General features: G+C 43.8%; 2 protein-coding genes across 4 annotated transcripts in view; both read left to right on the forward strand.

Annotated features, from left to right (window-relative positions):
- Nucleotides 1-6,457: 6,457 nt before the first annotated feature.
- On the forward strand, nucleotides 6,458-7,470 carry LOC143490389 (transcription factor HES-2-like). The gene is made up of 3 exons (XM_076989101.1): nucleotides 6,458-6,647; nucleotides 6,758-6,845; nucleotides 6,961-7,470. The coding sequence occupies exons 1-3, from the start codon at nucleotides 6,468-6,470 to the stop codon at nucleotides 7,272-7,274; spliced, it is 582 nt and encodes a 193-aa protein (XP_076845216.1). The 5' UTR covers nucleotides 6,458-6,467; the 3' UTR covers nucleotides 7,275-7,470.
- A 1,114-nt stretch (nucleotides 7,471-8,584) lies between these two features.
- acot7 (acyl-CoA thioesterase 7) overlaps nucleotides 8,585-24,606 on the forward strand; it is a 50,933-nt gene continuing 34,911 nt past the window's right edge. Inside the window, exons 1-4 of one of the 3 annotated variants that reach the window (XM_076989033.1) lie at nucleotides 8,585-9,017; nucleotides 12,891-13,008; nucleotides 14,554-14,710; nucleotides 24,444-24,535. In XM_076989033.1, coding sequence (XP_076845148.1) covers nucleotides 8,968-9,017; nucleotides 12,891-13,008; nucleotides 14,554-14,710; nucleotides 24,444-24,535 — 417 coding nt within the window. In that variant the 5' untranslated portion in view covers nucleotides 8,585-8,967. Of the gene's footprint in view, nucleotides 9,018-9,669; nucleotides 9,808-12,048; nucleotides 12,190-12,890; nucleotides 13,009-14,553; nucleotides 14,711-24,443; nucleotides 24,536-24,606 lie in introns of those variants that run through there. The other 2 variants (XM_076989032.1, XM_076989034.1) reach the window with 2 other exon arrangements.

The raw sequence follows: 24,606 nt of genomic DNA on the forward strand, positions 1-24,606 counted from the left end.
GAGTAGTTAGAGTTGAGGTTTATGAGGTCCAACCCCTCCGAGAACGTGCTACTTGGTCACTTGGTTAAAAATGGTAAAAAAAAAACTATTGATTTTCTTTAAAAAGGTTAAAAACAGATCCTGCAATAATGTGTAGGAACTAAAGTTTTTCTCTCAAAAAGGTTTTCTTATTCCAAGGAGCAAAGGTTTGCTGCATGTAGAGTTAATCTTGGAGTAATAGCAAAGTCCTGGCGTTTCACAGTATGACTGCTTCATCAGAGAACTATTACTGAGTGTTTCCCTCCCTGAAATAGGGCTGGGGGCTGATGGGAAGGAGATAGACCCAATGTTTTGATAGGGTGTATGGATTGTCTATCATGTGTGCAGTTTTGATTGGCTAGTTATACTAATGTAGGAATGTGTCTCTTCCTGATTGGATAAGAGCATGTGGGGCGATCTACAAGTTGGTGAGTGAGTAAATCCTTAAGGTTGGATTGGGAAGATGGTGTGCTGAAAATGAGTTCCCATGTGGTAGGGTGGTGAGCATTGCAGGCCCAGAGCCAACCTGTTGCGGGTTCAAACCCGGCATCACGCCAAGCACACACTGGTCAACTCACAAAAATAATGAAAACGGACACTGTGGTGTGTATTTTAATGAAAATTATGCTGTTGTAGTCCAAAAGGTTTTTCAGCTGTTATATTACCCCTCTGAGCTAGTGGCACTGGCTAGGGTTAGTCTTTATGTGTTATGTTTACAGCAAAGGTGGTATAAAGAACCTTAGGCGCACTGGCTCACTAGCTTTTAGTGTTGGGGTAAGCTTGAGAAGGATGACAGTGGTCCTGTTGGGGATAGGATGGAGATTGAGATTGGGAGAGGAGGGAGGAAGGATGGTGAAGGCCAGGGGGGGGGAAAGAGTATGGGTTGGGGTTGAGGTTATGAGAAGGGAATTATGGTTAGCGTTAGGGAGGGGGAAGGTTATGGTTAGGGTTAGGGGAGGGGTTATGGTTGGGGGTTAGGGAGGGGGAGGGTTATGGTTAGGGTTAGGGAGGGGAGAGGTTGTGGGTTAGGGTTGGGGGAGGGGTTAAGTTTAGGTTTGGAGAGAGGGAAGGTTATGGTTAGGGTTAGGCTTAAGGAAGGGGGAGGTTGTGGTTAGGGGAGGAATTATGGTTAAAGTTAAGGAGGGTTGGGGTTATGGTTAGGGAGAGGGGGGAAGGTTATGGTTAGAGTTATTGAAGGGGAAGGTTATGGTTAGGGGAATGTTTCTGTTTATGTTTCTTTGCCTAAAGCTTTCCCTAACCCTAAAGTAAACGATAAGGACTGGAACCATGGCGACTGGAACCATGGCAACATCTGTCACCTTGTTTTGACCAATCAGGTAATCAGGAGGGTGCTGCTGCAGTGGCTTCACTCTTGTCAGTCTACAACCCTAGACGAGTGTCCTTGTTCCAACAAGGGTTCCACATCCTTTGGAAGTAGGTAGGATTAAAATCTTTTAGACATGATCATTCCTCTTTGCCAAAACTTAAGTTGGTCTCATTTTATCTTAGAAACTGGTTCCAGGGACAGTTATCGTGGTGTCTAGCAGCCTCCCCCTTTGCCATAGAGCTATTAGTTGTAATTATTTGAAAATAGAGACTTCCGTACAGATAGCTCATTGATTTTGCGGTAAGGGTCGGAGTTACGGTTGGGTTAGGGTTGGGGTTGTGGTTAGGGTTAGCTTTATCAACCTTCATAACAAGTTTGTTTCTCTTGTACGTTTGAGAAGATGAATGTGTTCAGGGTGCCTGTGAGCACAACACCTAACAAGGGTCATCAAGGCTGGGTGCACTGTTCCATTGTATCTCATCAAGGCTGGGTGCACTGTTCCATTGTATCTCATCAAGGCATCTCATAGATGATTTGTGCAGCCTTTTTTACCCTGCCATTAATCTACATGACCTGTGGTAACATAGCAGAAAGGGACGCTGAGACACACATCTACTCTTCTAGTAGGTTTTTAATCTTTTTTGAAGGACCTGCAGCATTTGCACATGTTAAAAAGAACAAACTATAACCATACTTATTCTGACATTTTCTCACCCAAGGTGATGTTTTTTTTTTTTTTTTGATTTTATAGAAATGAGGTAAACAAAAAAGCTATGAAAAGAAAACATTTCCATATTCCCTGCCAGACTCAATGGTTCTATAATTATATCAGGACATTGTCCTTGAGCTGAAGACTCTGGTGGGTCCCATACAGAGTCTTCCTAACCCTGCACATAATCTCTCTTCACCAGCAACAACTTCTCTGCTCAGTAGCAGCAGGGCATATTCGGAGTGCCCTGATCCTGTTTGGCCTTCCTTGCTGGTGTAACAGGATACTGCGTGATGCAAATGATGGCTACAGTACATAGATCACACAAAGAGACGGGTGGAGAAAACTCTGAGAGTGATGCATTAGTGATGCATAACAAAGGCTTTCTCCCAGTGTACCTCAGGTCATAATGATTGGAGAACGTTGGGACTCAGTGTGAAATGTTACCCAGTCACAAAAGTAACAGCTTGCTTACCTCACATCTTTGAGCTACGTCCGTTATCTAAAGCTCAGACCTTTATTTACTAGCAATTATTTTCTTTAATAATAAATGTATATATGCATCGATATGGTTGCATCTTATATCTGGGTTAATGAACGATGCCCCAGAGGACCTTCATGTCTTTAACCCCACTCCACTGACCACCTGTTCAGAATGCTACAATACAGCTGGTGTTTAACATCACCAAATTTTACAGTGTGACCACAGACGTAGAACCCGTATTATGTCTGTGGATCTCATGGTTCCACCGTATCCCTGTCAGGCCCCCTAATGGGGCTTGTTGGTTATTCCCCACTCCAGGCTATGAATCAGCGGTATACAGGATACCCAGCCCAGCCCAAGTTGTTCCACTTCAGCCTCTTTTTTTTTTGGGCGGTTGCCATCTTGACTGTTACTGGCAAAAGACATCAATGCACAAATGTCATAACACAAAGATAATCTTTACGTGGTAGAGTGTGTAGTGTAGTGGGCATTCTCTCTCCAATTTAAGATGATCTTAACATTACAATGCATTTGTTAAACTGGACCCTGATTTAACTAGTGTAAAGCTGTAGGCTACTGTCTTTGACTCTGCATATTTCACTGACTCACATATACAGTAGATATTATCTTGCTGTTTATGACTGATCCAGAGTAAGAGTGTGATACATACACTGAAGTTACAGAACAAATGATCAGAGCCGTAAGCTTGCTGAAAACAGCCCCTCTGTGATAATGCATTTAGGTGTACTCAGATTCTATTCCTGTGAACATTATACCCTGCAGATTTAATCTTTTACACCCCTGCACAGTACTGGAAAATGTGTCTGTATTCAGTGCAGTTTATATTTCGATAAGAAGTAAATAGGAGGATATATTGGCATGTCAAAGTAAATACAATACAAAGAAATAATGCTGATTAAAACTTTCACATCTAGTGGTACAGTGTAAGGCAGTCCATTTCCAATATAATCACTTCCTGAATAGCCTCTTTGTTGAGTCTGAGCTCACTGTATCCACAGGAGAGCAGGTCCCTCCCACACCTTATCTGATGAAGTGTGCCCCACACATCCAGGTCCAGACTCCCTTAACACAGAATTATTGTTAAGGCTGACAGAGAACGTGTTGTGGTTACCACTTATATGAAGTCCAACTCATGCTGACATGTTTCACTATCCTTTCGGCAACATCCCCATATTAGGATTACTCTTAATTAAGGAGCCCATGTAATTAACAGCATGTTTATATTATTGTATGTCTGACGGACTTCTAATGTGTCCTGAAGGTTCAAACTGTATATTAAGTTTGGTTAACCTGACACTGGGGGACAGGAAGTGAAATGGAGAGTGGAAGAAAATACATGTGTGATAGCAGGATTTCAGTATTCTGTGGTATAGTCCTGAATAGTCGTGGAGCAAAACCAAGAGGAAAGGCTGGAATGACTTTACGCATTAGCACAACCTCTGAAGGTTCAAAACAATAAAAAGCAAATAACAAACAACTGATGCAAGGGCCTGTGATTATTTAACACGATATTTAAAAGAAGCATTTATAATGTATTGTGTTTATTGAGCTTATATCCAAAAACGAACGTTTCAAGAATAAGTAGGCCGTTCTTGCATTAGTAGGCCTATTAGAAATTATAAAGTAATTTTTTTAGGTTAAAAGTGCATCGTATAAATCTAGTTAGTAGAAATTCGACGCGCTAGATAATCGTTAATTGATTTAACCACTTCGGTTTGGATTAAAGTAGCCTACATAATGTTGCATCCTGGGATGGAACAAAACTAGTCCCGAGCCCATGATTCGTCCAAGATTTAAAATATTGCTAGTTCTCATTCCTTGAATATTTGTGTAAGTGCATTATTTTCACAATGTCACGTTTAGAAGGACGGTGCTAACGACATTTCTGGTGTTCTGTGAGAAAATCCCCCGTTTCTGTTCATACCATATCACTCCCACGTATAGGAACGGCCTTGAACAAAAGATGGCTCTCTAATTCTACTCAAACAGATGGGGTACCCACGCTAAATGTGTTTAAGAGTACAAAAGGAGTCCCAACCGAAGGCCATTCATGGAAAAGTTCTCGATCTTAAAATGCTACGTTCGCGCCGGACAGCTCACGCGTCGGGTAATTAAAGACCCCTTGGGGAGAGGGACGCGTGCACGGCGCGTATCAGTTTCAAGACTTGAAGGACACTGTCGCTCCCTTATGTTTGTTGTGCAGTTCTAACGACATTTGATCGTTCTTTAAGACTTGATTGTAAACCTAGACATGAATAAAATCTTTCATTATAAAATATCTGTTGACTTAAACTACTGCCATAAGCATGATTACACACAAACACGCACAGATATCAGTCTATAGGAGAAACCCAGAACCTAAAACAAAGAATTGCGTTTTGTAAACATAATGGGATTTTGGTTACATTTCACAAAACCAAATTCATTTGGTTAAAACATTAAATGTAAAAATATGATAAAACATATGATTTCTCGTGCATATAGCCTACTGCAAAACAATATTTTATTTTTTTCAAACGAGAAAACGTTTGTCAAAATGTAGAGTAGTAAACATGAGTCACTTTGTTTCTGTGCTATATTCGTCATCAATCGTTCTAAAGATTCCAAGCCGATCGCCAGCCAATAGCCGTGCGCAAAGCTGCAATGAACGCGTATTCTTTTGTTTGAGCATCTGTAATACAATGCCGTAGACAACACATGCAGATGGACTACAGACGCCAAATAGTTTACCGAAAATTAAATAAGAGTATGCGCAGAAAACTTTCCGAACAACCGCGCGAAGGCGTCACCAGTGCGCTGCGCAAAGCAGGAGGGGGATGGGTAGAGATGAGGCCATCTGGTCTCCTCCCCGTGACGCGTGCTGGACGCGTGGATCCCGTGGGGCTACAGGGAATCCAAACTGAAAATATTCGTCAGCGTTCCACTACGCAATTATTCCTCTTTGTCTTAAGGCGATAGAAACGTCTATGCTGAATTTTAAGTAATCAAACACATCAAACCGCGCATCACGGTTAACAAAAAGAAAAGAGTTTCATTTCGGGACAGTATGCGGTGCACCCAAATAAAACAGGATCAAAACTTTGAACACAGAGTTTAAAAATGGTTTGTTTGTCCCCCGAAGGAAACATAAGACAGATGTAGACTCGTCGTTCGTCCCATCCCCCATACACACCAGGGATCCAGGTGAATCCCAACGTCATCGAATTAATACGTCAGAGAACCAAAAAAACACTATTGTTGATAGAAATTCATAAACAGATGTTACTGAAATATAGCGTGGCTTGGGGATCTGTGCTTAGTTTAAATTATAGACCCCCCCCCTTATCCCTCCAAAGTACACCACCGTTTTGGCGTTTTGGACGCTTCACCTCTATAGAGGAATATAGAGAAATATACTTATACCATTCATTTGAAAATAGGTTTAGACGTTGGGAATTGTGATATTAGAGCAGTGATGTTAAAGCTTACACATTTAAAATCTAATTTCAAGTAAATGTCCTGGGTCCTGAGCGTCCACTGGCACGATTATAGACCTTAAATTGATCATATGAATTAAATAGATCATTACTATCCCAAAAACGTTTAAGATTTTAGAAATGATATATTATCATGGTAAAAACCAATAAAGATGATGTTCGTTAAAGAAATGATAATTTCAGCGAATCGTATTCAAATTTCAAATTACATAAGCTTTTGGCAAAACTAAGTAATTACATTTGATAATGTATACAGACTTCAACCGCTATCCTTTGTTATACACTTCAAACGTATTGGGTTTTCCAAGCGTCGTCTGGCTTGAGGGGGCGTTCATGACGCGCAGCACGCGGATAAATAGCGCGCACCGGGCACTTCACCGGCAGACCTACTTCGCTCCGAGCGCAAACAAGATCTGCTTTCGAGACTTCAGAATGACTCCAAGCGTTACCATGTCCAGCGTGCCGTACGTGCACAGAACTGTGGCCATGAGGAAAGAGGCGACAGAGCTGACGAAGAGTTTAAAACCTTTAATGGAAAAGAAAAGACGCGCCCGCATCAACGACAGTCTTAATCAGCTGAAAACTCTCATCCTGCCATTGGTCGGAAAAGATGTAAGTTCACATTTTATTTTCTATGCAGAACATGCACTGATTACTTTCATGTTTAATGTATTTTATGTGTTTTATCATTTTATCTCACTTTGGCTTATTTTTCATTTCAGAACTGCCGCTACTCGAAACTTGAGAAAGCTGACATTCTGGAGATGACCGTCAGATTTCTAACTAATATTCCATCCTCTCCCAAAAAAGGTGCATACCATGTAAATATTCTTTAAACATAATTTTAAAATGAGCATTATTTTGGTCGTAAACATTTCTTGATGTGCACAGACAACTAAATCGCATCGCTCCTTTCCTTCCTCAGACACTACAGTCGGTTTCAAAGAGGGTTACCAAGCCTGTCTGCAGCGCGTCTCAGAGCTGCTCCCGCAGATCAGTGTGGACAGGGAGACTCGCCTGCGCGTAAACCGGTTCATCCAACAGTCCACCGCCTCTTCCGCCACGTCCTGCCAGAACTGCTGCGCGCAAAACTCCAGGACGTTTCCGCCAATACACCAGCAGCTCCTGAGCCTGAAATCTAACTTCCACAGAAAGGAGAACCACGCAGCCGCCACCGGTCCGAGCGCCCACAGACCCCAGCAACAGGGCGTTAGTGCCACCGTGTGGAGACCGTGGTAACAACAAGAACCATTTAGCTGGTGTACCTCTGAAATAGTACACGAAACTCTCGTGTTGTAAATATTTGAAATTGTGTGGCCTCTTTTATATTATGTTGATACGTTGATGCGTTGATGTGTCAGATTTGCTTAAGTATTATATACTTGTACTGTACTTATCCGCTGTCTAAACGTCTCGTTCGAAACGGTTTGTTTTCTTAAAGATCCTCCGCGTAACCTGTAAATAACGGTTAAATTTAGTCCTCTTTGGGGGTTAAATTGGTAGGGGCTGTAGAAAACGCCTATGTAAAACCCCAAGGGTTGTTAATGTAAGAAATTTGCACTACTGACTTCAGTAAACTATTCTGAGTTTGTGCAGATCATTTATTTACATGTAAGCACATTGTGTTGTATTCTAAAGTCTCTTTGTGGGGATGTGCTCTTTATTATTTTTTTAAATGTAATTATTCTGTACTTTTTAATAAAAGCAACGGGCTACACAAATACTTTGCCTCGTTTTCTCATTCTTACAAAAGCGAGAGAAAGTAGAGCAAGAAAATATAACGAACGAGGTCACGACTGATATTAACCACACATAAATACTCCAGTCTCTAAGGTAAAAGAATGTTAACTGCGGTCAAATACTGTCGTACTTATATACAATCTAATACAGGGGTGCTCATTACGTCGATCGCGATCGACCGGTCGATCGCGAAGGAAGTGTCGGTCGATCGCGAAGGAATGTGCGTAGATCGCGTCACATAAAATAGTAGTAGATGAATCGCACATCTGCACTGACGGTTGTATTTCGATTGACAATCACGGTAGCCAATCTGCAATCCACTCAACAAATTACGTTCGCCCCCCCCCCCCCCCCCCCCCCCTCAACATATTACGTTCGCCACCCCCCCCCCCCCCGCTCAACAAATTACGTTCGCCGCCACCCCGGTAGATCTTTCTGACTGGGTCATCTTATAAGTAGCTCGCAAGCTGAAAACTGTGGGCACCCCTGATCTAATATATGTCGAGGCGATTTACGGCTACAGAATTTATCTGAAAACGCAGGATCACTAAGCTGTCTATTCCGTTAAAACAAGGTCTTTGCTGCCACCGCGTGGTGAAACTTGGGTAGTTTTAAATAAAATGCGACGTTTTCATGACGTCTGAACAAGGTACACTGTTGCTTATAGCTATTGTATCCTTGCTCTCCAGTTCATATACAATTCCAGAATAAAAACCGTTTGCTTTGCTCAAAATAAGTTTAACGACTGCATAAAAGAAAAAAAAAATCCTCCACAAACCTGGGGTGAGTTTCCCGAAACGTTCTTAGCGCTAAGTACTTCTTAACCTCATACGTTTCATACGAGGTTACGAAGTACTTAGCGCTACGAACGTTTCGGGAAACCCACCCCTGTTTGGCAAATATGGGTAGCCAATGTTCATTAAATAAGAGACGAGACGTGACGACAGAAAACAGCCTAGTACTTTTGTCAAATTTTAAGCGGTTAACGGTCACCATGTATGTCAGCTAACAACGGTGTCCGATTTTAACACAGAGAAGCAGCGACCGTGTCTGGTACTCTCGATTCGCCCTTAAAGCCCATTTCGCTTTAGTACGTTAACCGGCTGCAGGTCTTGCGCCGCCTGAGTCAGTCTGTCTTATTACGCCACGGTAGGTCTGTGTCCAGGACCCGGGCTGACACAAGGCACTCATCATGTCTGCTCCAAATGTTCAGTCGACCTCTCCATCTATTCAGATATGCAGGTAAGATACCCTCTCTTGACATTTTTCTTTATTTTCAGGATATCCTGAATCAGAGAGAGGTTGTCTCTATGTCAAATGTAGGAACAGGACGGATAATCCCTTGCTTTAACCACTAATGGCTTAAATCTTACACATGTTCAGTAAATGATGTATACACGGTGCTGAACCATACACAATGCCGAATGTTATTTATTCTCAAAAGGAGAATGCCGGTGCATTTGGACACATTTCTTTACCGGCATGTCGCATGTCGTATGTGATGACCTCAACAAATGATGCTAGGCTGAAAGATGATACAGGAAGTAAAAAAACAAGGTTGTTCAAAGGTCGACTCAACAACAGAGTACATTTTAGAACTTACTTTTGGAAAATATCATATTATGATATGTGTGTGTGTAGTGGTGTGTATTACGGTGGGGGTAAAAACACCGGCAAACCGAAACTCGTGCATGCGTTTTGCAGGATGTTAAACGTGGCTTCATACACACAACCCATGATTTTAGTCAAGCAAGAAAAAACTAAAGAAACGATTATGTTTCTGCGCTGAGTAATCCCGGTGGCAGGTTTAAATCTGAAATAAAACACACCGTGCATTATCAGCCGGCGGATTAAAACCGGCCATTTTCTAAGGTGTGAAGGTTTTGGTTTACGCCCTCTAGTGGCGGACGGGCGCACTTACAGCCCCGCGAAAGAACAGACGTCAGTACGGACGTAACGCGCCAAGTTTTGCGGAAATGCTCCGTCTCGGCGTAGCGAGGCTGTCGGAGCACCTGATGCTCGTCACGTCTAGGTATGTAAAACGACCAGCCTACTGGTATTGCAGGGCTCGCCAGCATCGTAAACGTTCAAACGTTTCGACATTACTCAATCATTCCGGTTATTGTCTCTGCATCCATCGAGGTTCCCACTGACTGTCCCATAAGAGTCCGTTTTAAAGACCATCGTGATATTACACTGTGATCTGGACTCCATGGAAAACTCATTGTAAAAGTGCAGTCAGGGGTCAACAACCGCTCGTCCTGTGCCTTCAACAGGCCACTCGCCACATTTGAGCAGTGCTTGTATTTTAGTGCTTCTTCTATGTTATATGTGGGTGTTTTAGGGATCACACGCACGAGAGTAATGTCCGTTTTAACGTGTTTTTTTTTAAATAAACACATTCAACTCTGCACACATACTGTCCTTGTAGTCTCGTTAGTGATCTCGTGTTCGTCACTACTGTAATCTCGCGATGTTACTTTATTATAAGAACTAAGAATGTAAATAAAAATGTAATGTAAATATAATGTAAATGTAAATAAGAACACTACAATATGTATTATATAGGCTATACGCTACTAGTTGGTTTCTCTCTAATATTATTATTGTAAAATACATTTTTACATATTGTAAAAAAACATTTCTTATAAGTTTAATGGAAACCAGATAGGTTTTAAAAGACTCTGTGGTTTAACTTTATTATATGTTTTCATTTATTTTCCAGTTGGATAATAAATTATTATCTGTCATGATTAGCTTCATAATGTGCACTGCTGAGCAGGACAACAGTATAAATGTGGAGAAAGAGAGGGTTAAAATGATACTCACTTGACCTTTCAGCGATGTCCATTAGTATTACTGTAAGTATACTGATGGGATTTCATTGGGATGATCTTGGTACTAGTACATATTCAGACTGTTGAGGGACACAATTTGTCAGCGATCTAAACAAGAAGCAAAGACATTGGTTAAACATCCAGTGTATTGCTTCAGTAAAGCTAATGTTCTCTGGCACTGACTGTGAAAAACGACTTCGTTCATAAACCGGAGACAAATGTGTGAGGATAAAAACACCCAGGTGTTGTGGGGACTGGACACGCGTTCTCCACACTTGGGGTCGTTGCTTGGATACCGGGTTCAGCTGGTGGTGCCAGTCGTGCTGATCTTCGGACGTTGGGGCAGAGATGGAGTGTTGTGCCTTCGAGAGCTGACCGCTGCGTTGAGGTCCCAGCCTTAACCACCGTCTACAAAAACATGCTCCGTAGCAGGGGTTTACTGAAGGAAGTCAGGGCCCTTTTCCACCACCATTTTCCCAGGTAGGAATATACCAAAACAAGAAGAAGGATATATTGAAGAAAATGGTTAAAGGTGTAGATCACAAAAGATTTGGAGCCTGTATGTTGGACAACTTGGCATCTAAGATAAGATTGTGATCTAATATAAATTGCGATCTAATGTGGTTTTCTGTTGATATGAGGTTTCACAGTGGTTGTACTGCAGGTCTGTATACGTGAAACGGCATAAAAAAAAGACGAGCAGAAGTTTCTATATCTGTCCTCATGATGCGTAACGAAAGATTTTAGAGAACACGGCTTTACACAGTGTGACTCGGAACATGTATGAGAATTAAAACCTTGATATATGTATGATGCACAGGCAGAGACTAATACATCGTTTCCTGTTAATGATTAACTGACAGCAGCCATCTGGTATGACTTAACTCACTCCACTATTCCGATTAGGAAACATTCCGATTAGTCTTAATCACTGAGATCTACCACCGACTTGCATGGATATGGAATTTAAGGATGAATGATCTCAGATTAGGATATTCCTGTCTATCCTGTTCTGTGACTATGTGCTTTGCAAATACAGTTTCAGATCAGTGACAGGAAGGCACTGTAGCACGTTATCATAAACAATTTCAGGAGTAAGAATGATTCAAATTAATATTGCTTTTTCTTGTATCATATGTCTGTTTGTTATGGTAACAGAATGGTACTATTGCCCTAAGATGACTTCAGTTTCTTGGTCTGAATGTTTTATTAGGAAAGTTAACATCGTCTTGACTCCTCTTACCACAAATGTTCTACAGTCACACCAAGGCTTTTCAAAGCACTTCCTGTACTTTCCCTTTTTACATCATAGAAGGTTACCTAAGCAACCTCTCTAGCCAGGCTGCTCTCATTGGTCAGGGGTCACATGGTCTGAATCGTGGTAGACCAGTGAGAGGAATAGCCACGCTAGTGGTGGAGGAAGTGATGATGTCACAACAGGCTAGGTGTAATAGACTGAGAGAGATGACTGAGATCCACAGTTTGTTCCTGGCCTAGTATCCGTCAGCCGAGGAGAACCACTCGAGTGGCGTTTTTTGTAAGCTCTCATCACACATGGCTCATTCTCAGCTCTGCAGGTACTGTACACACACATACTCCGTTCCTAATTAAGCGTGCTGTACTACAGTCAGACCCAGACAAGGGGACAGGCTTTTTTTTACGCGCTCATTAACGCTTTCACTTTTGTTGGCTAATGAAGCCTTAGGCAGTAACCAATGAGACGCGCACCTTAGTCGCTTGGTGTTTTTCTGTCTGCTGTTCTTTAATGTCTGAATAAATTAGAAAATCAAAAAGGAGACGGATGCGTAACGTCTAGTCCAAAGTATGTGAAGTATGACACAGTCATTTCTTTTGTCATATACTACACAAACCTGTTAGGTCGGCGCCTTTATCATGATGCGGTCACCGTCGTGTGGGCTACAGGCATGTAGGCTCCTCCCACTTTACTGTCTTCTCTCCTCCAGTGTGTTTGCGATGCCTTTACTAGCCCATCACATTCTACTGAAGTCGACCACCTCTCCAAGCACGTGTTGGTCTGGGCCTGTTTTTTGCCTTTTAAAAACTGTCATCTGTGTTTAAGTGATGAAATTGAAGATCGATACAAATGATCAAAGACCTACAGCGTAATGTCTGCTTCTACTAGATGGTCTTCCGGCTGGTTTGCGATCTAGTGACTGGTCTCACTTGGATGGCAGGACCATCGTGTGTCCCCCCCTTTCCTTCGTACGGGGCGAAATAACGACCTTTTGACCATTTGCTTTCCCTTTCATGCTCTCAGGATCATGCGTCCCGATGACGCCAACATCGTGGGCAACGTCCATGGCGGCACGATCCTGAAAATGATCGAGGAAGCCGGCTGCATCATAGGAACGCGCCACTGTAACACTCAGAAGGGGGTGAGTTCATGCTGCAGTTCGGATATTCCACATGTCAAATACGCGGCCTGGCGTAACTCCTGACTCCAGTCACCTCTCCCACGCCAATCTACCGTATTGTTGAGCGCTGGCATGCCACGTATGTCGCCGTGTGCTAGCCTTGCCTTTTCAACCTCTCTGACGTATTTGAGCCCCATTGTTTGATCAGCTAATAAAAACGGGGACTACATTGACCACATGGTGTGGTTCTCGGGTGACAGGTGCCGGAGGATACGAGAGACTTTTTTTTGACACGGGCTCGTTCTGACATGCGATATGCAAGCTTCCTCTTTCAAAGCCAGAGTTGGCGTTTTTCACACTGCTCCAAAAGCGAGCGCATTTTAAAACCTTTGGGCACCGTTTAGTAATTCCTAAACAAACCACGGCCTGAGTCAGGGGGCTGTGGTCACAGATGCAGTGACGTCCCACCATGCCTTGTAGAAGTGGACAGATCTTCGCTCAGGCTGGTCCAAGCATCTGGACTGACCCTTGTTTGGTCTCTGACCGGCTTATTATATCAGTCCCTTCTAGTGGACACATGATGCAGGATATTTGAAGATGTTTACAGAAGTATTTTACTGTACAAAAGAAAAATAAAATATCAGAACCTGAACGACAGCACATCCGATTCGGCCGGCCGGGTCCTAGTCTGCCCCTAACCGATGCTAACCAAGCAGTCTGCAAGGAGGAGTCAAGCGTATCTCGCACGGTCAGAACATCTTGTCTTACCTCTCCTGGTGCCACACACACACATGGTCCAGGGATTTGGCCCAAGATCTCTGACCAGGTCCTGTATGGTGCTCCATGTCAGAAAAGCGACTCGATGACAACAACCCCTGTTTGCTCTTTACCAGGATTCTGGATAGTAGTGTCCCAGTAGGAAAAGTACTGGGAGTGGTTTAAAATGTTAATGTCTCCAGAAATCTGGGCACTCTGACGAGTCTCAGTAGTCCTGTAGTATTTCATCATCTGAAGAGTGATACAGAATTCTACAATGGATTGGTTTAAAAGAAACCGAAGGATGCGGGAAACATTTAAATCACACAAGACACTAATGAAATTGTTCTTCACAAAGAACTGAAAATGAAAACGTAACACCTATATTGCGTCACCTCAATCACGTGCAGCGCTCGTTCCTGCCACTAGAGGGCAGCACATAACCAAAGATTTTCCAGCACTGGCCAATAAAAACCTGCTTTGACAGAGTGATAGAGACAGCATCTTTTACACCGGCCTATCTATAGTGTCACGTAATTGAGTCATCGTACTCTTAAAGAAAATATAATATATTATAAACTATAAGTTATTCTTTGTCTGTTACTTGGCTATGCTGATATTGTGTTTAGACTTTGTTGGTAGGCCATTAATTTATTTATTTTAGCAGTTTAAAATCCTAATTGTTACCCAGGCACGAGCACGCGCTATACAGTGCAATAGCAGATATGTGAAACTGCTGTTTTCATGTGGCTTGTCCGAGCTGAAACTTTTGGAAGGCAGCTCTAAAGCTTTCTCGCTTTTCCCGTGCAGGACCGATGCGTGGCCGCACTGGCACGCGTGGAGCGCACGGACTTCCTTTACCCGATGTTCATCGGCGAGGTGGCGCACGTGAGCGCAGAGATCAGCTACACGTCTAGGCACTCGGTGGAGGTGCAAGTCAACGTGATGTCCGAAAACATCCTCACAGGTCAGCAGATACGGACCGACCTGCACGCTTTGTGCTGTGTTTATACCGTTTGCGCACATTCGGATGTGTGTAGGATAATGTGAAATTGAACACCTCAGCCATGCGTAATGGTGTGCTTCTGACTGAACAGTGGCAGATAGGTGTTCTAATATGTTACATGTTTACCAAGATAACCCAAGATGCTTCTAGGGTTTCATTTTCTAGACTTGTCAAATGGTATCGTTAAAGTGGATCTTAGAGGATGTTTGCTTTCAAAACTGGGAAGTGTTCTCTGCCTTAGAACTTGTGCAGTTCTTTGCTGCACACCAGTTATAGTTCAAAACTGGCAGTAGGGACAAATTTAAAAGAGATTTTTTTCTTTACGTTAGTTTCCTGTCCAACTCATTTGATGGACTCCTACGGCACATACAGTGGGGAAAATAAGTATTTAGTCAGTCACCAATTGTGCAAGTTCTCCCACTTAAAAAGATGAGAGAGGCCTGTAATTGACATCATAGGTAGACCTCAACTATGAGAGACAAAATGTGAAAAAAAATTGAGAAAATCATTTTGTCTGACTTTTAAAGAATTTATTTGCAAATAATGGTGGAAAATAAGTATTTGGTCACCTACAAACAAGCAAGATTTCTGGCTGTCACAGACCTGTAACTTCTTTTTTAAGAGGCTCCTCTTTCCCCCACTCATTACCTGTATTAATGGCACCTGTTTGAAGTTGTTAACGTATAAAAGACACCTGCTCACAACCTCAAACAGTCACACTCCAAACTTCACTATGGTGAAGACGAAAGAGCTGTCGGAGGACACCAGAAACCGAATTGTAGACCTGTACCAGGCTGGGAAGACTGAATCTGCAATAGGCAAGCAGCTTGGTGTGAAGAAATCTACTGTGGGAGCAATAATCAGAAAATGGAAGACCTACAAGACCACTACTAATCTCCCTCGATCTGGGGCTCCACGCAAGATCTCAGCCCGTGGGGTCAAAATGATCACAAGAACGGTGAGGAAAAATCCCAGAACCACAAGGGGGGATCTAGTGAATGACCTGCAGAAAGCTGGGACCAACGTTACAAAGGCTACCATCAGCAACACACTACGACACCAGGGACTCAGATCTTGCAGTGCCAGACGTGTCCCCCTGCTTAAGCCAGTCCATATCCATGAAGTTTGCTAGAGACCATTTGGATGTTCCAGAAGAGTATTGGGAGAATGTCATATGGTCAGATGAAACCAAAGTAGAACTATTTGGTAAAAACACAACTCGTCATGTTTGGAGGACAGTGAATGCTGAGTTGCATCCAAAGAACACCATACCAACTGTCAAGCATGGGGGTGGCAACATCATGCTTTGGAGCTGTTTCTCTGCAAAGGGACCAGGACGACTGGTCCGTGTACATGAAAGAATGAATGGGGCCATGTATTGTGAGATTTTGGGTGCAAACCTCCTTCCATCAGCAAGGGCAATGAAGATGAAACGTGGCTGGGTCTTTCAGCATGACAATGATCCCAAGCACACTGCCAGGGCAACAAAGGAGTGGCTTCATAAGAAACATTTCAAAGTCCTGGAGTGGCCTAGCCAGTCTCCCAATCTCAACCCCATCGAAAACCTTTGGAGGGAGTTAAAAGTCCATGTTGCCCGCCGACAGCCCCAAAACATCACTGCTCTAGAGGAGATCTGCATGGAGGAATGGGCCAACATACCAGCAACAGTGTGTGCCAACGTGAAGACTTAAAGAAAACGTTTGACCTCTGTCATTACCAACAGAGGATATACAACAAAGTATTGAGATGAACTTTTGTTATTGACCAAATACTTATTTTCCACCATTATTTGCAAATAAATTCTTTAAAAGTCAGACAAAATGATTTTCTCAATTTTTTTTTCACATTTTGTCTCTCATAGTTGAGGTCTACCTATGATGTCAATTATCGGCCTCTCTCATCTTTTTAAGTGGGAGAACTTGCACAATTGGTGACTGACTAAATACTTATTTTCCCCACTGTATGTCTACATTACAGTTAAGACCATTGTAACATAGCTGTACACACACATTGACCAGATTCTGCCTGAGCAAGACAGAGTAACCACTTGAATTTTCCGCACTCGGCTGCAGTTTGGTGGAAGGCCGTCGACAACTCCACTTGGTGGCAGTCATGGTCTGGTGGTAGGAAACTAGTCTTGTGACCGGAGGGTCGTGGGTTCGATTCCCAGACCCGAGGCCATGACTGAGGTGCCCTTGAGCAAGGCACCTAACCCCAACTGCTCGCTGGGCTAGGGCTGCCCACCACTCCCCCTAGTAATCACTAGTGTGTGTGTGTGTGTGTGCGTGTGTGTGTTCTAACTGCACAGATGGGTAAAAGCGGAGGACAAATTTCGATTGTGGTGAAAAAAATCACAATTGACAAATATGGCACATTTACAAAATGTACACTTCCAACTGCCTGCAAACATGCTGAATATCCATGCAGAAAACCGATTGGTTCTTCCAGCCAGCTGTACGGAAGGGTAATGTGGCCCCGCCCACATCAGCTAATGCAAATGAGGCTGAATGTGGGCCTCTGTCCTATCAAAACTCTCTGGACTATCTGACCCACAAAACTCTTTGAATGTGAAGGTACAGTTCGGCCTGAAGAGAACGTGACTGGCGGAAATTCTGCAGCTAGGTTTGCCAGTGACTGCCTCTCACTGGCAATCTTGTATAGAAATCCATAAACGTGCATGTGGGCGGATGAATCACACGACTTGTGAAGCGTTCTCCCAAACAGTTGGTCGTGTGTCCTGTCCTGTCCAAATCCTGTCCACGAGCAAAATGATTGGAATGGACAACATGGACACAAAGGTGGACAGAAGTGGCGTCCTTTGCTCCTCTCAACTCTTATTTTAAACTTATTTGAAATCACGCTGCTATAACAAAGCATGGCATGTTTGAGAAAAGCCCACAGTTCCTTGCGCAGACCTCGTCCTGGGATGGGGCCAGAGCATTGTGCACTAGCATGCGAGCGAACCCCAGTCTCAACTCTCCCCCTACGCTCAACCCGAATATGTCGTGAGCCTAAACATAGACCCATTTGAAGCCGCGAGGTGGGCAAGCTGTCCTAGAAATGGCGAATTCTTACCTTGAGAGGTACTTCTCTGAGGGAGAGAATGGATCGGTGACACGCAAAGACGAAGAAGGGAGGGCGCAGGAAACGCATCAGGACAAAACAAAAGAGGTGTCCCCAAGGTGCTTGGTGTTACCACAGCAACAGAGTTGTCAAGGAAGCGGGCGGGGATGAGCCGCACTGCGGACGCAGACGGCGGAGTGAAGGGCGGAGGTCATGACACAGATACGTTAAGGCGGGCGGTGTCACCGCAGGACCACAGGGACGCTTTGTACAACAAGAGATGACAATGACAGCAGAAAGCAAGGAGAACTGGCTTAACACACTCTTACATGCTACAAACGTATCTGAGCTTACTTCATGCTCCGTCAGCAGTGCTAACGTCTTCAGGCTGACGTAGTGCTTTCAGGACAGCGTTTAGGTCCTGTAAACACAGACTACCCAGGTGACAGTAAAATGGATCTGTTTTACAGACTAGTTATAACAAGGCGCTGGCATGCTAGCTAACAGAGTCATACGCTGACGACATTTGACGGGCGTTTAGCAACACTGGAATAAGTCTCCTCCTAAATGGACTTTTCTATCAGACTTCAGTTCCAGACTATGATTTATGGATTTTCCACTACTTAAACAAGGCCCTGTGCTTAGTTGGAAAGTCATAACTGAAATTTGGCCCACATTATTATTATGACATAGAACATAGTAGGAGGCCTTGGTTAGTGGAGATTCAAACATTTTTATTTTTATAAATAACTGTAGGACCACAAAACATTTTATACCACATAATCTTATAACACCACAGATATTCTTATATAAACCAGATTTCATTCAGTAAGTTACAACCTGTAAAACACCACATGCCAATGCTGAGAAATAGAGACCATGTCACATTTCTCTGAAGCATAATATAAACCGATATTTAACTTTTAAGCCTTTATTAATATTGTATTGTTTAAGATTTCTAAACATTGTACCAATATCTGTGTTAGGGCAGCGAGTGTACCCTTTCACCATACACTAGTTATACGTGTAAATAAGTACATTATGGTCCATCACTATAACAGCACCCACGATTTTAAAAGGTCGTTAACCATCTCTGCACTGTTCTATTGGGTGGTCCCCGCTTGATTTTGCGTAGCCCCTTTAAAGGTTCCTGCTGTACGTGAGGAGCGGGTCTGTGGCTCTGTCATGTACATTCAGCATCACCCTTCAGTGTAGCAGGAACGCTTGGGCCTTCAGACCCGCTAGCACTGCACTAGCAGTTCTCTCTGTCTGAGCGCAGGAGGTGAGCTGTGTTTACCACCACGGACATACACGCACGCATTCGCCTGCGACACCACGCGTGCACACGCATGTTCACACGCATGTGTATGTTCGCCTCTTAAGTAAATACATATTCATACTATAGCGGACCAGTCCAGGAGATCGGAACTAAACCAATAAAAGGAAACCGTGTGTGAAAGTAAAATTTTGAAGAGAAAAACTGCCTGTAGACTTCTGTTCCCTGGAATGACGCACACAGCCCTCACTGTTGAAGAATGTGTGTATAAACTTTTGTGTGTGTGTGTGTGTGTGTGTGTGTGTGTGTGTGTGTGTGTGTGTGTGTGTGTGTGTGTGTGTGTGTGTGTGTGAGCCTGGTAGGGGGTGGGCTTCAGGCCACCACATGATTCACACACACACACACACACAAATACATGTGCACTAAGTCAGGGACGATCTTGTCAGCCTCGTCTCACTCACACTCCTTTGGGGTCTCCTGCCTATGAATGCAGGGGCCCTGATGATTGTGGCTACAGGGTAGCCTGGCTCTCATCTCCATCTATTCCCCTTAGTTTTCCTACCACACATGCACACACGACTAGGCACAATGCATACAGTCATGGTATACACTAAATACGCTGACATTTAGCACATACTAATATATTAATTTATGCTAAATGAATGCAAATAAACACTGAGCTGACAGTCAGTGACTGTTTAAATGCTCTTAAACCAATCATTTTGCTTTGTGTCATTGTAAAACTGTGTTTCCTATCAATGACAAACGACACAAGCTTTCTGTGGTATTTTGCGGGTTTGTAAATGGCAAGGACAGACTGAAGTGGTGCAACACACACCCGTAGTCTCCAGCGTTCAGCTTTTTCAGACATGGCGAGTTGGAAGTACGGGAACTTTGTCGGACAGTGTGTGTTTTAGATTTATTCCGAATTCATTGTGAATATGACATTTAAGCACAGCGTCTTGTTTTCAGTGCGAAAGGAGCCGCCAAAGTAGAGTAAATCTGATAAAAACGTTCCTGAGAGAGCAAGCTTGGTGACCTTTGCACTTTCTTTCTTTAGAACGTGCATAACTGTAGTGTGAGTTACTGAAGGAGATTTATTTGTGAAGACGAATTTTAATCAAAGGCTCAAGTGATTGCCTTAAATGGTCTGAATTTGAGCCCAGTGCATTTCTGTATAATGCATTATGCTGTGTGTGTGTGTGTGTGTGTGTGTGTGTGTGTGTGTGTGTGTGTGTGTGTGTGTGTGTGTGTGTGTGTGTGTGTGTGTGTGTGGACAGTATGAACAGTTGTTGTAGTTGAGGTCTGAAGGTCAGATGCCCTGTTGAGGAGCTTATAAAAACTTTGTGTACAGAGGTTAAATAATGTTTTCTGAGGGCTTTGTCCAAAGATTGAGACCGTGTCGCAACAGACCATCGAGTCAGCTGTAAAAGTCATCTTACCATCACACACATACACACAGTTCCCTAATGACCACACATTCACATTCAGCAGAGCTTGTGCTAATTATTACTGTACCCCAGGCTAACTATAGGGGTTGGACAATGAAACTGAAACACCTGGTTTTAGACCACAATAATTTATTAGTATGGTGTAGGGCCTCCTTTTGCGGCCAATACAGCCTCAGTTCGTCTTGGGAATTACACACACAAGTCCTGCACAGTGGTCAGATGGATTTTAAGTCATTCTTCTTGCAGGATAGTGGCCAGGTCACTACGTGATGCTGGTGGAGAAAAATGTTTCCTGACTCGCTCCTCCAAAACACCAGAGTGGCTCAATAATATTTAGATCTGGTGACTGTGCAGGCCATGGGAGACGTTCAATTTCACTTTCATGTTCATCAAACCAATCTTTCACCAGTCTTGCTGTGTGTATTGGTGCATTATCATCCTGATACATGGCACCACCTTCAGGATGCAATGTTTGAACCATTGGATGCACATGGTCCTCCAGAATGGTTCGGTAGACCTTGGCAGTGACGAGACCATCTAGCACAAGTACTGGGCCAAGAGAATGTCATGATATGGCAGCCCAAACCATCACTGATCCACCCCCATGCTTCACTCTGGGCAACAGTCTGGGTGGTACGTTTCTTTGGGGCTTCTCCACACCGTAACTCCCGGATGTGGGGAAAACAGTAAAGGTGGACTCATCACAGAACAATACATGTTTCACATTATTCACAGCCCAAGATTTGCGCTCCTTGCACCATTGAAACTGACATTTGGCTTTGGCACGAGTGACCAAAGGTTTGGCTATAGCAGCCCGGCCGTGTATACTGACCCTGTGGAACTCCTGATGGACAGTTTTGGTGGAAACAGGAGAGTTGAGGTGCACATTTAATTCTTCCGTGATTTGGGCAGCCGTGGTTTTATGTTTTTTGGATACAATCCGGGTTAGAACCTGAACATCCCTTTCAGACAGCTTCCTCTTGCATCCACAGTTAATCCTGTTGGATGTGGTTTGTCCTTCTTGGTGGTATGCTGACATTACCCTGGATACCGTGGCTCTTGATACATCACAAAGACTTGCACCAACACACCATTTTGTCCTCTTTTGAACTCTAGTATGTCACCCATAATGTTTTGTTCATTGCAATATTTCGAGGAAAACTGCTCTTACCCTGCTAATTGAACCTTCACACTCTACTCTTACTGGTGCAATTAATGAAGATTGGCCACCAGCATGCCAACTTCAGGAAGACACTAGTGAACATTCCAGCATCAGGAAGACACTGGTGAACATTCTCACAAATGTGAAGTAGTGTGCAAGTGGTTGGCAATCACTATGGAAACTCTTGAGACGGTGATCCAGTGTCCTAACGTATTTTACAGGCTCACAGTTGTCTCTGTGTCCTGGCCATGCACACTACCTGTTAGGCCACTCATTCTCAGAAACCAGCGCTAGCTTGAGCCTCCGTTCTCCTTAGAAATGGCATTCAACGGCTCACGCAGACTCTGTTCCCAATGGTTCGTTTGTCAGTAAAATCAGCACGATTTTAAAAATGCATATGCCTGGCTTTGGTTCCCTAGTGGGCCACCGTAGACGCCTGATCTCTGAAACTCATCGTTTCACAAAGGTCCCACCAGGAGGGAAAGGAAGAATTATCATTCACTTTAATATTTGAGAACAACAAGTAGAAGGAGTTAACGGTGTGATGGTGGGAGCCATTGAGAGCTTCACTTCCTCTCTCATGTCTCTTCTCTAATGATGAGATTAGTCACAGCTGCACACACAATTCCTATTTTTCCCCTCGCTTTCTTGGGATTCAGTAAAGTTTTTCAAACTTTCCTCGCGTGACGTTTCCATGTGAAAGGCCGCTGTGACGATTGGCAGAAGGCCGAGATGCTCCCTCAGGTCGAGCAGCGGCGGGACAGGCCAGCCGGTCTCCCGCCCCTGAACGTCCGGCGTCCGGGCTATTTTTGGCCATCCTGCCTTAGCGTGCTGAAGGCGTGTAAACGTCCCTCATATGTGGAAGCTGAGTACAAGCTGCTCTGGGAACCAATTAGAGGGACCCGCTCCCCTCACCATGGTAGCGGCAGAATCCCTGCGTGGTTGCCAAGGCAACCTGCCTGCATGCCTCGCGCGGACTGTAAAATGCAAATGCTACTCCCAAACGCGGCCTGTCAGAATTCATCTCTCACTTTCCGCTGATTCTGTACAGTGGGTCTCGGCTCATGCTCTAATCATTTGCAGGGAAAGAAACGAGAAATGTTTCAGTAGTGTTTCAGGAGTATTTCAGTAGTCCATCCCTTTCATTAGTCTTTAGTTAGTCTTTGCTAAATGCACTGGTGGTCGGCACCTTAAGATTCTTGTGGCCTTTCAACCAGCGCTGGAACTTCCTTGAATCGTAGGATATTATGTGTGGTAGCTTGTGAAAGATGCTTTTATGGAAATCCCATAATATGGTTGGGGCGATTCACGTTGCCTTGTTTTGAGAGAGTGAAAAGATGTGTCATCAAGGGTCTTTTCAGAGACCTCCTTCTATAAAGTGTGAAGACATTTTGTTTCTGTTCGTGACATATAGCTGCAGATCGTTAAGGCTACGGGTGGGTTGCAATGCTTTCTGGGGACTCTCACACCTGCTTGGTTCTGAACATGTACATTTATTTGCCATTATGGGTATGCAGATTAGAAAATTTCCCAAATCTCATGAACGGATTGATAAAATAGCTGGATTGTAAGATTATTACATTTTATATGTCTGTAGAGTGCATTGATTTTCAGCCTACAGTGTCTCGTTCTGTAGAGATTAATGTAATTGCCTTGTTCAGTGCGTTCTGCTTGCTAGCCTCAGAAAATGAACTGATGCTGAACCGAAATTGCCTTTCATCACTTATTTTATGTATCGTCATATATGCCACCCAGTTGTTCTCTTGTCTTACAGGTTAGGTGCACTCAGTTATCATAGTATATAATGGCCAGAGCACTAGGTGTCTCCACAAGCTGATGGATGGATTCTCTAATGCATGACATTTTATTATTCTCATTTACATTTATCCCTTTATGCCCATTTTTTATTGATTTATTTTTATTTTTTGCTAATACTTGCAGTTTAAATGTAATGTTTCCAGTTAACGGAGCCAAACTGCAGTCCTCCTGTGTGAATGGCTAATAACAACGGGCCTTGGTGCTAGCATGCTGCTCCCTTTCCCTGAAATCACTCTACTGCCACATAAATGCAGCCTGCCCAAAATAGCCTAGCCTGCACTTTAGAGAGGGAGAGAGAGGGTGAAAGAGAAATAGAGAGAGAGAGAGAGAGAGAGAGAGAGAGACGAAGAGCTTCGCTGGGAGATGCCGAGGTCTCCATGACAACAAAAGTAACACCGAGCAGCTAGCAGCCCACTTTGCTCGACGTTTATTGGAAGACTTTTTTAGGAAGACCCTGAGTGAAGCCGAAAGTCTTTACTGAGAGCTGCTTGTTCGTTTTTAAATATTTGTAGGTGAAATTATGGCTCAGAAAGCAGAAAATATGGAGGAAATCACTATGTACACAAAGGCTTGATCGTCATCTACCTTTCCATTTGCTGGGTGTGACCTGTAACCCCGCCCACATGCAGCATGGTTTTACATGTAACCCCGCCCACACGCAGCGTGGTTTGACCTGTAACCCCGCCCACATGCAGTGCGGTTTGACATGTAACCCTGCCCACAGGCAGCGTGGTTTGACCTGTAACCCCGCACACATGCAGTGTGGTTTGACCTGTAACTCCGCACACATGCAGCGTGGTTTGACCTGTAACCCCGCCCACATGCAGCGTGGTTTGACCTGTAACCCCGCCCACAGGCAGCATGGTTTGACCTGTAACCCCGCCCACATGCAGCGTGGTTTAAGGCGTGCGCTTCTCTCCCCAGGTTCTAGGAAGGTCACCAACAAGGCAATGCTGTGGTATGTCCCCTTGTCTCTTCAAAACGTGGACAGAATCATTGACGTCCCTCCCATTGAGGTAAGACACCGGCAGGTCCATCATGGCGCCCGTCCGGGACATATCTAACTATTTGATTAAAGCTATATAAA

This window comes from Brachyhypopomus gauderio, unplaced genomic scaffold (assembly GCF_052324685.1).
Source record: "Brachyhypopomus gauderio isolate BG-103 unplaced genomic scaffold, BGAUD_0.2 sc65, whole genome shotgun sequence".
NCBI classification, from domain to species: Eukaryota; Metazoa; Chordata; class Actinopteri; order Gymnotiformes; family Hypopomidae; genus Brachyhypopomus; species Brachyhypopomus gauderio.